Here is a 15,181-nt window from a genome sequence, read left to right on the forward strand (position 1 = left end):
TATAACGCCCCTCATAATTGTCGGGTTCAGCATACGCAAATTTACCCATAATTCCTTGAAGCCATGGCTGACGAAGAAAGTCCCAGAATAACAGTAACAGTAAAAACGCCGAAAGAGAAGCATGATGTCGAAATTAATCAAGCTGCCGGCGTACGAGAAGTAAGAATAGGCTGTTGATGATGTTTAACTAAATCTAAAAGTGAATCTCATCAACATGTTTGGATATATTGAAATATTGACCACCTTCCCTGATAAACCGTCATGTGCAATGATACAGCAATATGACGTGTACTTAATTTACTATTTTCAAAGAATTGCCTGAGTAAAATGATATCGTCTTTAAGTAGTCATACATGATTATTTACTATAGTTATTGATACAAAATGCCAGTAACATTGTAACTTAAATAAAAGTTAAGAAATCAGTTGTATCATTTCATGGTAATTCCATTGTAGAGCACTGGATGTTGATACCAGCAATAGTTCAAACACCTTTATGAAATGAAATATTTTTAAAATGTAATAATATTTTTTACGATGTTACTGGAGGGCATATCCAATAAGGTAATCACTTTCACTCTCAGATTCAATAAAAACATGTAGGAATGAGATATGGAATACAGGGCACTCTTCTTCTTATTTGAAAAATAATCAAACTTAGAGGGCGAATCCCTTTTCAGGCCTTTTAGAGGCAAGGTCTCCCTATGGACAATACACGTATATTCCAAAACTATAGAAATTTAACTCTATACCTATGAACTTGAAATTTTTTTCGAAGAATAACTCCACACACAGTAACATCAGTGCTATCCTTGAATTTGAATTTGCACTAACGTCATGTTTAGTGACATTTGTTCATAATGTTTAATGAGCAATTAAAACACCTATATACACCCCATGATTATAAGATTAATGAAACATTATTCTTCTACAAATGGTCATTTTTATCTACCTAATTTCAAAATTAATGTGGAAAATAGTTTGAATTTTTGCCTCTTTGATAGAAATTGTCAATCGATGTCTACCTCTATTAATGCTACCATGACATCATAATGTCGTCTGAGTGTGCAGCATTTAGTGTTATGAAATTGATAGGCAGATCCAACTTCAATTTTTCAATTTATTATATGCAATTTGACAGCAATAACATGGTCACATCGTTACGTAAAACATTATGTCATTTAAGAGTTTGCTAACTCGCATATCATATCAAGAACAAAATCTGATCGTGAGTACTGCTGACAGTAGCACATATGCACACAATGTTCTTTGGATCTCATAAAATTTATGACAAGTTTGGTTTTTAAGATGCTTATTTATGTATCTGTGAAGAACTTTTATTAATTTATTGCTATGAGTTACTGTCTTCATGATACATAGTTGATCAAATTTTTAACATTGCCTGTCTAAAACATCAGGTAGTGATCATGGTTCTAATATTGAAAATTTTTATAAATTAACGATGGGTGAATCTTACAAACTTTATATGGAATGTGAAACAGTGATGACAGTGTTAGGCAGAATTTGGAATGTAAATGCTTTGTGCTGGGCATTCATTTTTTTCCAAACCAGTTTTAGTTAAATACATTATACAATCATGTAATATCTGTACAGTAATTTTTGTCATGATAAAAAATCATTACAATCATACAGATTTGTTATTAGTCCCCTACCAGTTTCACCGGAGGGGACTATAGCTTTCCTCTGCGTCCGTCAGTCCATCCGTCCGTCTGTCCGTCCGTTAGTCCGTCTGTCTGTCCCACTTCAGTTTTCCACACTTTTTTTCTTTATGCATTTGAGGAATAATATGAAACTTGCTGAACAGCTTCAAAATGTCAAACTACAGATCAAGTTTACACTTTTGTAGCGTCTGATTGACATATTTTCGAGAAAATAAATTTTTTATATTCCAATTTTTTAATGTTCGGGTTCGTTATCGGGTTCGGTGTGTACCTGAATAAACGAGGTCAGTATGTAGTCAGTAATAATATCGTGCGTTACTTGTACCATTCCTTTTCTTGTACCATTCCTTTTATCATTTCTAACAAACAAATAAATTCTATAAAATAGTGTCAAGCATTGTGTTGTAAATTTAATCGGCAGGGTTTTTTTGTAGTATTATTACAATCGGGTTCGTTGTCGGGTTGGGCTGTTTAACTGTTTCGTTTGATTCGGGACACAGACCGCAATTATTTTTCTCTCTTATTCCTTTATACAAAAATAAATCATATAAAAAATTCCACCGGCTCAAATGAGTTCAAATACAGCATACCTATAGAATGACACTAGTCCAACAACATATCCAAACTACAGGAAAATCAATCGAGAGGGAACTGAGCTATGGCCCCTAAAATAACCCCTACCATGAAAAATTCACTTTCACTTTGGAATTTGTGTAAACATTGGCCTCTTTACACCCTTTCTATTGCGCCTGTAAAGATAATTTTTCTAAATTTTTTCCTGCCTGTATTTTATTTCAAACCTTCTTCTTTCCATCCATGCCATAAAAGGAACCAAATTCGACCATTTGGTACCCCTAGGAATTTTTGAAATAATACATACATTTTTAGAATGGAACTACTTGCGTGGTCAATGAGCACGGGGTAAAAATAGTGGTATGTGACCTATTCGGGGTACAGAAGACGGTAAGAAATGATATTGTGCATAACAGTGCATTGTTTCCACAAATTTTTACCAGCGAATACAGAATAGACTTGGCGAAATTACAGGAGATGAAATAAAGATTATTATTTTACCAATTTCCTATTTAATTTCTATATCAACTATACTGGCGTGCGACCAGTTCTCGCCGAGTACCATTTCTCGCCAGTACATTGTGACGTCATTTTTCGTATATTATTTTATGTGTTAATAAAATGACGTCACAATGTACTGGCGAGAAATGGTACTCGGCGAGAACTGGTCGCACGCCAGTATAGTTTTAATTTCCTCTATTCTTTTATCTCTGATTAAAGCATGACATCTCCTTTACAATAGCTCTGAAATAGTTGTGTGCTTGGAACCTTTCATAGAATAATACAAACCAATAGGGGACGTGTATTGCTTATGCAATACTCTCAGAATGCTTGTTCATTTTTACTTTTAATGTCTTTATCAAAATTATTTACTGCAAATATAAGGTGATAAGAAAAAGATCTAGGTGAATCACTATTATATTAATTATGTTCAAGCTTACTGTATATTCACACAGTCATGTACAATATTTCACCATTCTGAATTCATTTTTATAAACTTAAGATTTTTAAATCGGCTACTTTTTAGATTTGCCCACTTGAGGATGAAAGGAATGAAACTGAAATGAGCCTATATGTAAACTAATAGTGTTATTACATTGCAGTTTAAGGAAGAAGTGGGCAAGAAGTTTTCAGCACCTATTGAGCAGCTGTGTTTAATATTTGCTGGAAAAATTCTAAAGGATGGAGATACACTGGCCCAGCATGGAATAAAAGATGGACTTACAGTTCATCTAGTGATTAAATCATCCAACAGGGTAAATATCGTCACAAAAAGAAAAACTAAGTTGAATATTTAGAATTTACTATTGAGGTTGCATAGCAATGCATCTAGGGATGAAAGCTATCTTCATGTAAGAATTATTAGATGATGGGTACATCAGTTTGTATACATGTAATTATATAGTTAAAATTAGCATGTTTCTTTTCAGTCGCAAGAACAGGCTGCTCAGAGATCCACAACACCCTCCAGCGCACCCACTACAGGGGTAAGATTGATCAGAGATAGGGCACTGATTACTACAAAAATCATTATGTTAAAATAAAATGTTTCATAATATGACACATTTATATTTATGTAATGTACATGTACTTACAGTCAACCACTGGCGGGGGTGCGGGCACTGAGACCCCCAACCTCTCCCAGACTCCTTTTGGACTGGGAGGTTTAGGGGGACTGGCAGGATTAGGAAATCTAGGAATGGGATCACACAATTTTATGGAGATGCAACAAAACATGCAGAGAGAGGTCAGTTATTTAAGAACATATCAGTGGTGATACATTGAATGGATTACATACTCTTCATGATGAATCACAATTTTAAAATTTTCTGTAACTGTAACCAGTGTGTATTTACCTTCTAGATGATGGCCAATCCAGATCTAATGCGACAGATGATGGAGAATCCGTTTGTACAACAGCTGATGTCTAATCCCGATGTAATGAGACAGATGATCACCAGCAACCCACAAATGAGAGAGCTTATGGAGGTAATCAGATCACAATTTTGTGCAACTGTGACCAGAACGAGTAAAGTGGAGTTTTTTCTGTTAAAATGTTAAAATGCTCTGATATTTCAATGTCTTGTCCAGATGCTTGAAGTCTAAAAATATGACATGAATTTTGAAACATTGCTTTGATGTTATACATGTGTATTAGTTTGAATATGGCCATGTTGCATATCTGGTACTTAGTGACTGTGTAAGTACATGTATCTAACAGATCAAATCCTATTACAGACATGTACATACATGTACATACATGTACCATGAAATGAAGAAAAATATCTATATTTTTATAGCTTCTGTTAGAAAATGTAATTGTTAAAGTCTTTTTATTCCTTTTTATATTAGTTTTTTTCATACCAACATGTATGGAGATTTTGAAATGAAGGGCATTTTGAAACTGCTCTGGCATTCCTGTTTTCTATATATTTTTTTAAATTCCATTGAATACACAATGCAGGTTACTGGTGTTGATTTGATCATTAAAACTTTTTTTTCAGAGAAACCCAGAAATTTCCCACATGTTGAACAACCCTGAATTAATGAGACAGGTAATAAAAATAGACAATCTCTGTGATAATGATATGACATTTCTTTGCCCCTTTGAAACTTGAAGCTTTCACAAATTTAATATGTTAATTTAGACCATGGAGTTAGCCAGGAATCCCGCCATGCTCCAAGAGTTAATGAGGTCTCAGGATCGTGCCATGAGTAACTTGGAGGTACATCTTTCTCTCTCTCTCTCTCTCTCTCTCTCTCTCTCTCTCTCTCTCTCTCTCTCCTGTGAAAACACAAATCAAAACACAAATTGATATACTTTGCAATGGTTAATACAAGAACATTGATTGATGTTTAAAATTATTTGTGTAGAGCATACCAGGAGGATTTAATGCTCTACAGAGGATGTACCGCGATGTACAAGAACCAATGATGGATGCTGCTTTTGGGAATCAAAATCCATTCGCCTCACTTGTCGGTCAAAGTAAGTAGTGCAGGTATCTAGAATTACAATGCAAAAACATTAAAATTAGTTCATAAACCAAAAATAATCAATAATCAGTACATGTATAGGTAAAGATTTAGAAACTTACCTAGTACCTTTATTTAACATGATTAATATGAATGCAAATAACTCTTTTTCAGACAACTCTGGTGCCCCCAATGCTCTGCAGGGAACAGAAAATAATCAGCCCCTCCCGAATCCCTGGGCCCCAGCCTCCACACAGAGTAGTTCCTCCCCCTCCTCCCCCTCCCCCGCCACCACCACGAGTTCTACAGCACCCACGTCAGCGGCCTCAATGCAGGGTAATCAAATTCCCTCCTTAGTTTGTCAGACTCAGAATGTACAATATATTGTAAAAATTCGTACTAAAATGTGATGTGAGCTATGTTTTATGCTTACTGATGTCATACTGTACATGTTGTATATGTACGAATTGCAGACGTTTAGGCCCCAACATGTTTAGGCCCCAAGACGGTTAGGCCCCAGGTAAGATGTTTAGGCCCCAAGATGTTTAGGCCCCAAGATGTTTAGGCACCTGTTGTTTATAATAATACATGTAACTGATAGTTGAAAGAACATGGCTTTTAAGCACTTTTGAGCCAATAAATGCAATTTACTTTTATTTGTAGTAAACTAACAACGTAACCATGCACAAGAGTTATATGCGATTGAAGGGAATATCATTGGATATTTTAATTGAGACTTTCGTAGAATAAGACTTTAATCATAAAATATTTATTAGATTTAATTTTTTCGACTTATTATTATTTTTGGGGGAAAAAATTAAAATATACAAAAGCAATTCAATTATAATTGACAGTTTTAGACTTGTGCTGAATGTGTAAAATTTTATGTCTAAATTCTGGTAAAGCTTTGGCAAGCTCAGTATTAAGTATAATCAATCAGTGAAAAAAGAAAAGTTTGTGGTAAACTTTTGGCAAATTTTGAGGTGTTATAATTTAAATCATATCTAAATAATTGACAATTTGTTAACCCCCTCTAGTCTCCTTAAATCAAAATGTTTATTAATGTTAGAATAAATAAAATTTTTTTTTATTGTATTTCTTATGCATTAATTGTTTTCAATTAAGTAGGTGGTTTAATTGATGCATGTTTGCATTCTGATCAGAGAAGATTTTACTCGAATTACGGGTATTTCGAGCTGGAATGCTGCTTGTTATGATTAATGCAGAAATCAAATATGATACCTAGCAGTATTGCCAGAATAGTATTATGTATAGATTAATTAGTTCATGATTTAAATGATCAAATACATGTAGATGTTACCAGAAAATTATTTATGGCAGTATGATACTGAGTATAGCCAGAATATTACCAGAAGTTGTTGCAGCTAGTGGCAATATTCTAGGTGCATGTTAATATAATTTTTTACAGAAATAACTCTAATTGTATTGCCAGAATGTTGCCAGAAGTTATTGCCACTAGCGGCAACACTCCAGCAGTATTGCTACAATGTTACCAGAAGTTGTTGCAGCTAGCGGCAACATTTCACTAGTCTCAAAATCTGGTTTCTGGTAACAAAAATGTGTTGCTGCAATATTGCCGCATTGTTGCAGCAATAATTTTACTTTGGTAAGGGCCGTCTCTTCATGGTTTACTTCCAAAGTGAGGTGTGAAACCCTCATTGTATTACTAGAGGATCTCTTCATTATCATCTCCTAATTAGCACCTATCTAGAGAGGGAGCAGGATACCGTGGGGGTGTTGTTTTAACAATTTAATTCATGTCATACACTAAGTAAATGAAAGTCTTTACTGTTTCTTTGATCTGCAGTTAGAAAATTAAATATAGAAAATAATATGATGTGACAAAATAATATGATATTTAAAAAATAACAAATTATGCATAAGATGCAGATTATACTTCCTTATAATTTTAAAAGTAAATGAAGATTTAAATAATAAAATGTAAATTATAATTAACTTACACAAATGTATGCTGGTGCCTAAACCATTATTCATTTAAAAAATAAAATGAAAATTATTATTAACTTAGAAAAATGTAGGCTGGTGCCTAAACATCTTGGGGCCTAAACATGTTGGGGCCTAAGCGTCTTATCAATGAAGGGCCTAAACATCTTGGGGCCTAAAAGTCTTGCTACCGTATATGTACATATACATATGTACATATATGTTTTATGCTTGTGGGATATTAGTTATCCAGCAAACCTTAACCGACTCATATCAATGTTCGTAAAAAATTTTGATACCTATCCATGGTCAAACTTTGGCGATTTTCAAACACTCATTTTGAGTAATGATTATTTTACTTCATGAAGGTACATGAGGGGTTTTCCAAACAGTACAGTAAATAATTTATGGTAGCAAACGTTCGGTAGATAAGAAGAATAAATTTTTGTTTGCAATTTTCGCATACATATACATCCTTGATATACAGTGCATCATAATATTGTGTTGTAGACATGTTTGGTAGTCGAGGGATGCAGAGTTTGATGCAGCAGATGACACAGAACCCACAGCTGATGGAGAATATGTTACAGGCACCCTACATGCAGTCAATGCTCCAGTCAATGTCAGCAAACCCAGAGATGGCAAACCAGGTACAAACCGTACAATACTGTAATTACAACCTATTGCTTCTTGTAGAAATAAAAATCAGATTTCTAGCTCTCAAGGTAAAATAAATAACAGATCAAATACGGAAACTCCGCTCTTCAGGGTTGGTAATGTAAGCCCAAAATTGTGTACATCCCTCCAGTGTTTCAACGTTGATCACACTCTCCATCTGTAGTTACATGTATGTATAATCAGAAACTTGATGGTATCATGTTGGTTTTCAGATAATTGGGTCAAATCCAATGTTTGCTGGTAACCCTCAACTTCAACAACAGGTGATGCAACAGCTCCCCACTATGATGCAACAGGTATGAAAAATAACAAAGCTTCATGTATATAGCACCGGGAATTAATTAAAATTTTAGAGTAAAGAAATCATAAATGGTATGGAATTTGTGTATGACTGTGTCTTATACATGTACATTGTAAAATGTTAGTCATATCGTCGTTTGAACCTTGACACATTTTACATTTTTACATATTCTGACATTTAAATAAGCAGCCTTGGTTAAGGTGTAGCTACACTGGCTAACTATTATATGTACCTGTATTTGAACAGCTGCAGAATCCAGAGATGCAGGCTTTACTGTCCAACCCCCAGGCATTAAATGCTGTGATGCAGATACAGCAGGGACTGAGCACCCTCCAAAGTACTGCGCCCTCACTTTTTCCAGGGTTAGTTCTGGAACTAGACATTTGGTGACTGTCACACCACAAAATGATGGGTGAAAATAAAATAAAACCATGCATACTGTATAATTTTTAAATACGAATACTGGTGTAGTGGTAAATTTACAGAGATTTAAAAAGTTTTGATTATAATGTTTAAAAATCTCCCCATTATGCAATGTATGTAGAGTGAACCCTGGGTCCTTGCCTATTGGTGGATCGACTCCCACAACAAACACAGTGGCCACAACAACAGCAGCATCAGCCTCCACGGACACCACGAGCTCCTCCACCAATTCTACCACCACCACCACAACAGCCACAACATCCTCCACAGGTGGTACAACTACCACACCCTCTACAGCGGCACCTGGCACGCAACAGAATCCTGAACAACTCTCCAACCTCATGGCACACATGATGCAGTTAATGGCGGGTGGTAACCAGGTGAGAAAAGCACAGTAAAAACTTTTGATATAATTGTCGTAGCCAAGTGTAAAGTTACATTACCCAAAATGAGGCAAATCTAAAACTTTTAAAATTTGTGTTTCTCAATTTTTGTGATAAAATATAAACAGTACACAGTAGCCAACACATTTTCTGCATATTTAGTTTTTTTTATATGAAAATGACTGCAAAGATTCATAAAATAACTGGTTGCAAAAATCATGATATACATTGTAAGGTAACATACATGTACACTTACTGTACTTTAAACATCTTATTTCTAAAGAGGTACTAAGTAACTTATAAAAAACCAGTGCATCCATCTGCATCATAATGTGATTTTTTTTTTTTTATCATTAGAATCAGCCCCCTGAGCAGAGGTATGCAGCTCAGCTGGATCAGCTAGCCACAATGGGATTTGTTGACAGAGAGGCCAACATTAGAGGTAGGTTCTGCTGACTTTACTTCACAGATGAACTATTATGTAAATCGGCTTATGTATACAATTTTTTCCTTCCCAGTCAAGCCCCCCCCCCAAAAAAAAATCTGCTCTCCCTTATCAAGTAGAGTTCTTTAAAAAAAAAGAAAGAAAAATATTGATTGTATATTTAATGTTTGAATTTCTTTTCACAGCTCTTCAGGCTACACTGGGAGATGTAAATGCTGCAATAGACAGACTGCTACAACAGCGATGACATAGTTGTGATGAACTGTAACTTGGATAACATCATAAAATAAGAACTGAAGCATCCCCGGGAACTGGTTTACATTAAAAATGAGCTTTTACCTCCTTATGAAATCATCTCTATTAACTCGTATTACTTTTTCTTCCTTCATTATAAATCATTGCTCTCCTAGTGATGCACTTCTACATTGAACTGTGCTATGTTTGCAATGGCCGATATTTTCTGACAGGGCATGATTTGCTCCGTGTGGTGAAACAATGGCTTGATTTTGTGTTTAGTCAGATTTTTTCTATGCGCAGTTCTGATATTCCAGAATGTCAAATAATATTTACCAGTTTATGTGTTTTGTATCATTTGCGGCATTGTAGGAAACCCACTGTATTGCATACCTTTGCTAACCATGGGCAAGCTTCCTGAAATTTCTGGGTTACATAAATATCGATCTTTTCAATCCAGGAATGAGAATGAAATGTAAAAACAAGGAACACCCGCTAAGGATGTGTTGCACATATTAACACCTCTGAGTAAGATTTACAAAAGTGTGAAGGATCTAATCAAGTAGGGCATAAATACATATATTTCATGTGACCAAGAAAATTTCAGAGAGAGTATGCTTAAACACAGTGGGTTTCTAATGATTCTTTTCAGGATTGGATGACAAATTGATGTTTAATTACATATTACATGAATTGTCAAGAAGTCAGAAACTCGACAGTTCCCTTGTTTCATTATTCATGGTGAAATATACATGCCTATCAGTTGATAAAGTTTATTTGTCGGGGACGACTAAAATGATTCATTTTACCATCTTCCACCTGAACTCAAAGAAGATGTTGATATCAATTTAAATTTTACTGATTTTAGTCTTATAATAGATTTAAATGAATCCTAATAACAAGTATATTTAAAGCAAATTAAATGTTGTGTTTCTAAAAAAAAAACTTTTCTTTTTCTTAGCCAATTTTATTTATATTTGAGTTACTGAAAGGATGGAAAATTACTTAATAATAATAATACCTGTCTAATCAAATTGTAATATAGATTTTTCTTGCCTTTGACTGCTTTTGTATATCAGATTTTAAAAAAGCTAATGAGATGTTATTTTGACAGGATTTCAAATATTAATGAATTTTGTGAATCTTAAATATTCATACTGAATGCAAGATATATATAAGATACAGTATATGTATATACTGTAATGTATATTTTGCTGGTCCATTTATTTTTATCCGAGCGTCATTAAGAAGTATAAATTTTGAACAGCTGGTTGACATGTCAGTTCATTACAAATACATGTAAAAACCCATGTGTTGATGTAAAATGCATGTTAATACTGGGCCTTGTTATTTAAAAGAATGATTTATTTGCTGTTGTACAGTGTATGAATAAAACGCATAGATGTATCCCAAATTGTTGATGTTATTGATATTCTGTACAATTACCGGTACATGAGTAGCCTATTGATGAGGTCAGTACATGTGCATGGTTCTATAGACCTGGCCCTGGGGCCATAAAACTTAAACGAGCTTACTTTTGATCTAAGTTTCGCTTTTACAAAAGGAACATATAGTGGAAAAGTGAGACTGAGATCAAAAGTGAACTTGTCTAAGTTTTATGGCCCTGGGGCCTGATGAGAGTACAGTAAAACCTGATTATAGCGAACACGCTTTATATAATGAATTGACGCTTACAGCAAAGTGCTTTCCATTCCCCATGACCTAATAACAAACTTGACGGGTATAACAAATTACGCTTATAACGAAGCAAAATCGCCTTTCCCTTGGCACTTTGTTTTAAGCGTGTTTTACTGTTTATCAACATGGTTTTATAGACCTGATGAGAGTATATCGACATAGGAGGAACTCCGAGGTTGATATACACTTATCAGGTCTATAAAACCATGTAATGGCCAATGTCAGAGAGCTATAATTGTTTCATTATAATAAATCTAATACTCTTCAGTATAACTGTTAAATATTTGATTCATAATGTATTGGCATTGATTCGCTACGACGTCATAGATTTGCGAATGCTAATGCCTGTATCTAGTCATGAAATTGTAGTTCTTGAGTAGAAGATTTTTAAACATTTTCCCTATATCTCTTAGGGCCCCAGTCTTGGTCTGGGGGTTATGGTTTTTACAATTTATAATCTCCACTTTATATGCAAGCTTTTGTGTAAATATTGTCATTTCTCGTGCAGTGGTTCTTCAGAACTATTTTCACAATTTCGTGTTTATCTCCCATTTTAAAAGGGTTTCCTCTTTTATTTCATGATAAACAGTCCACTTTCCATTAGGGCGCTTTGTACCAATTTAGTTAGGTTTGGCCCAATGGTTTTAGAGAAGAAATCAAAAATGTGAAACGTTTACAGAAAAGACACTAGTCAGATGGATGGACAACAGGTGATCAGAAAATCTCACTTGAACCTTTGGTTCAGATGAACTTACAATGAAAACTTTTAGTTTTTGGAGGTTTGAAATTCAAGATAAGATATGTTATGCTATTAAATTGTCTATTAGCACCTGTTGGCATTCACCTGAAGCAGGGACGTATATACTAAGGTGTCATAACAGTATTTCACTGAAGGTTCACGTCAAAACATGGCTGAGCCAAAATAATTCCCGAATTTTCCTTTGAATTCGGGGCGGTTCCGCTCGAGACAGGAGCTGATTTTTTGTATGAGATGAAAAACAATGTGTAAGAGGTCTAACTATCCCAGTTTTGTAATAATGCGAGGTCATTTGAATTTTTGATGCGCGTTGTTTCTGGAGGGGGGTGAAAAGTCCCGGGCTTGATTTTCAAGCACATGTGTAACTTCGATGTAAACAAAGTCGCACGCCTTGCTGGATGCACGTGTGTATTTTGCTAGAAACTTGTAAATGAAGCGTTGTTTAAAAAGATGTCAAGAGGATTTTTTCCAGAAGTTCGTTTTGAATTTTTAATCTGTATGTAAAGTTGTGCAATTTTGGTAAGAATATATAGTAGAATTTAATACTGTAGTGCAACCTGCTGCAGGAAAACGGGTTTGCTATGTTAAAAGTTGTTTTACCTGTGTTTTAGGTGTTAAATCAGTGTGTTTAGACGAAAAATGACAAACAATGGGGTTTTGTAGCCAGCAGCACGCTTATTTTGCTTTTAATGATGCATACAAAATTAGCCCAGATTTCCTCTGAAATGTTCTACTGCCTCAAAACAATGAGCCATTTATAGTAGATCGGACCGTCTAAACTGTCCGGAAATTTTTTAGCAGATCAAATACGATGTAGTATTCATCGTCGTAAACAACAAAATATTCTACGGGGTGTGAATATCAAATAAAATCGGTTGTTTAGGCCCTTGTGTTACAGTAAGAAATGCTCAATTTATGTCCAAAATTGAGAAATATTGATACGAAAGCGGAAAACAGCTGAGATGTATCACTCATGTTAGTTAGATTAGAACAATACCATGCTATTTTGGACAAAGGTTCTCACCATTTTCATAAATTGTATGAAATAATGACGTTTTCTCTACCCCACCCCCCAGAGGCAGGGTCATTGAATTTTTGGCCGACATAATTTCTGGGGTCCACATGATATTAATTAATTTGCGTCATTTTATACATTTTCATACATCACTTGTCAATTTAAAACCAAAAAATCACTGAATATCAAAACACCGTGTAAATGCATACAGTATAACTTTGATCATATTTTCATAAATCAGTGGCCACCGTGTACACCGTGGTGTTTAAAAATCGCTCATAACTTTCTGAAATGAGTAGATATCTTCATATTTTTTTTTTAGTCACACAACACAATGAGTATTAATCAATTTATTAATGTTGATTTTGCGATAACAAAAAATGAGTTATATTGCAGGAAAACGGGTTTGCTATGTTAAAAGTTGTTTTACCTGTGTTTTAGGTGTTAAATCAGTGTGTTTAGACGAAAAATGACAAACAATGGGGTTTTGTAGCCAGCAGCACGCTTATTTTGCTTTTAATGATGCATACAAAATTAGCCCAGATTTCCTCTGAAATGTTCTACTGCCTCAAAACAATGAGCCATTTATAGTAGATCGGACCGTCTAAACTGTCCGGAAATTTTTTAGCAGATCAAATACGATGTAGTATTCATCGTCGTAAACAACAAAATATTCTACGGGGTGTGAATATCAAATAAAATCGGTTGTTTAGGCCCTTGTGTTACAGTAAGAAATGCTCAATTTATGTCCAAAATTGAGAAATATTGATACGAAAGCGGAAAACAGCTGAGATGTATCACTCATGTTAGTTAGATTAGAACAATACCATGCTATTTTGGACAAAGGTTCTCACCATTTTCATAAATTGTATGAAATAATGACGTTTTCTCTACCCCACCCCCCAGAGGCAGGGTCATTGAATTTTTGGCCGACATAATTTCTGGGGTCCACATGATATTAATTAATTTGCGTCATTTTATACATTTTCATACATCACTTGTCAATTTAAAACCAAAAAATCACTGAATATCAAAACACCGTGTAAATGCATACAGTATAACTTTGATCATATTTTCATAAATCAGTGGCCACCGTGTACACCGTGGTGTTTAAAAATCGCTCATAACTTTCTGAAATGAGTAGATATCTTCATATTTTTTTTTTAGTCACACAACACAATGAGTATTAATCAATTTATTAATGTTGATTTTGCGATATCAAAAAATGAGTTATATTGCAGGTGTCATAACAGTATTTCACTGAAGGTTCACGTCAAAACATGGCTGAGCCAAAATAATTCCCGAATTTTCCTTTGAATTCGGGGCGGTTCCGCTCGAGACAGGAGCTGATTTTTTGTATGAGATGAAAAACAATGTGTAAGAGGTCTAACTATCCCAGTTTTGTAATAATGCGAGGTCATTTGAATTTTTGATGCGCGTTGTTTCTGGAGGGGGGTGAAAAGTCCCGGGCTTGATTTTCAAGCACATGTGTAACTTCGATGTAAACAAAGTCGCACGCCTTGCTGGATGCACGTGTGTATTTTGCTAGAAACTTGTAAATGAAGCGTTGTTTAAAAAGATGTCAAGAGGATTTTTTCCAGAAGTTCGTTTTGAATTTTTAATCTGTATGTAAAGTTGTGCAATTTTGGTAAGAATATATAGTAGAATTTAATACTGTAGTGCAACCTGCTGCAGGAAAACGGGTTTGCTATGTTAAAAGTTGTTTTACCTGTGTTTTAGGTGTTAAATCAGTGTGTTTAGACGAAAAATGACAAACAATGGGGTTTTGTAGCCAGCAGCACGCTTATTTTGCTTTTAATGATGCATACAAAATTAGCCCAGATTTCCTCTGAAATGTTCTACTGCCTCAAAACAATGAGCCATTTATAGTAGATCGGACCGTCTAAACTGTCCGGAAATTTTTTAGCAGATCAAATACGATGTAGTATTCATCGTCGTAAACAACAAAATATTCTACGGGGTGTGAATATCAAATAAAATCGGTTGTTTAGGCCCTTGTGTTACAGTAAGAAATGCTCAATTTATGTCCAAAAT

General features: G+C 34.7%; 1 protein-coding gene across 1 annotated transcript; it reads left to right on the forward strand.

The window, feature by feature from the left end:
- The first annotated feature begins 36 nt into the window (after window positions 1-36).
- Window positions 37-11,070, forward strand: LOC128177877 (ubiquilin-1-like). Its single transcript, XM_052844775.1, has 15 exons — window positions 37-159; window positions 3,358-3,510; window positions 3,685-3,741; window positions 3,852-4,001; window positions 4,118-4,243; window positions 4,759-4,809; window positions 4,903-4,980; window positions 5,129-5,240; window positions 5,402-5,563; window positions 7,703-7,842; window positions 8,083-8,166; window positions 8,418-8,533; window positions 8,716-8,974; window positions 9,335-9,419; window positions 9,608-11,070. The coding sequence occupies exons 1-15, from the start codon at window positions 64-66 to the stop codon at window positions 9,667-9,669; spliced, it is 1,731 nt and encodes a 576-aa protein (XP_052700735.1). The 5' UTR covers window positions 37-63; the 3' UTR covers window positions 9,670-11,070.
- Window positions 11,071-15,181: the final 4,111 nt, after the last annotated feature.

The sequence above is a fragment of the Crassostrea angulata genome, chromosome 3, assembly GCF_025612915.1.
Source record: "Crassostrea angulata isolate pt1a10 chromosome 3, ASM2561291v2, whole genome shotgun sequence".
Classification (NCBI taxonomy): domain Eukaryota; kingdom Metazoa; phylum Mollusca; class Bivalvia; order Ostreida; family Ostreidae; genus Magallana; species Magallana angulata.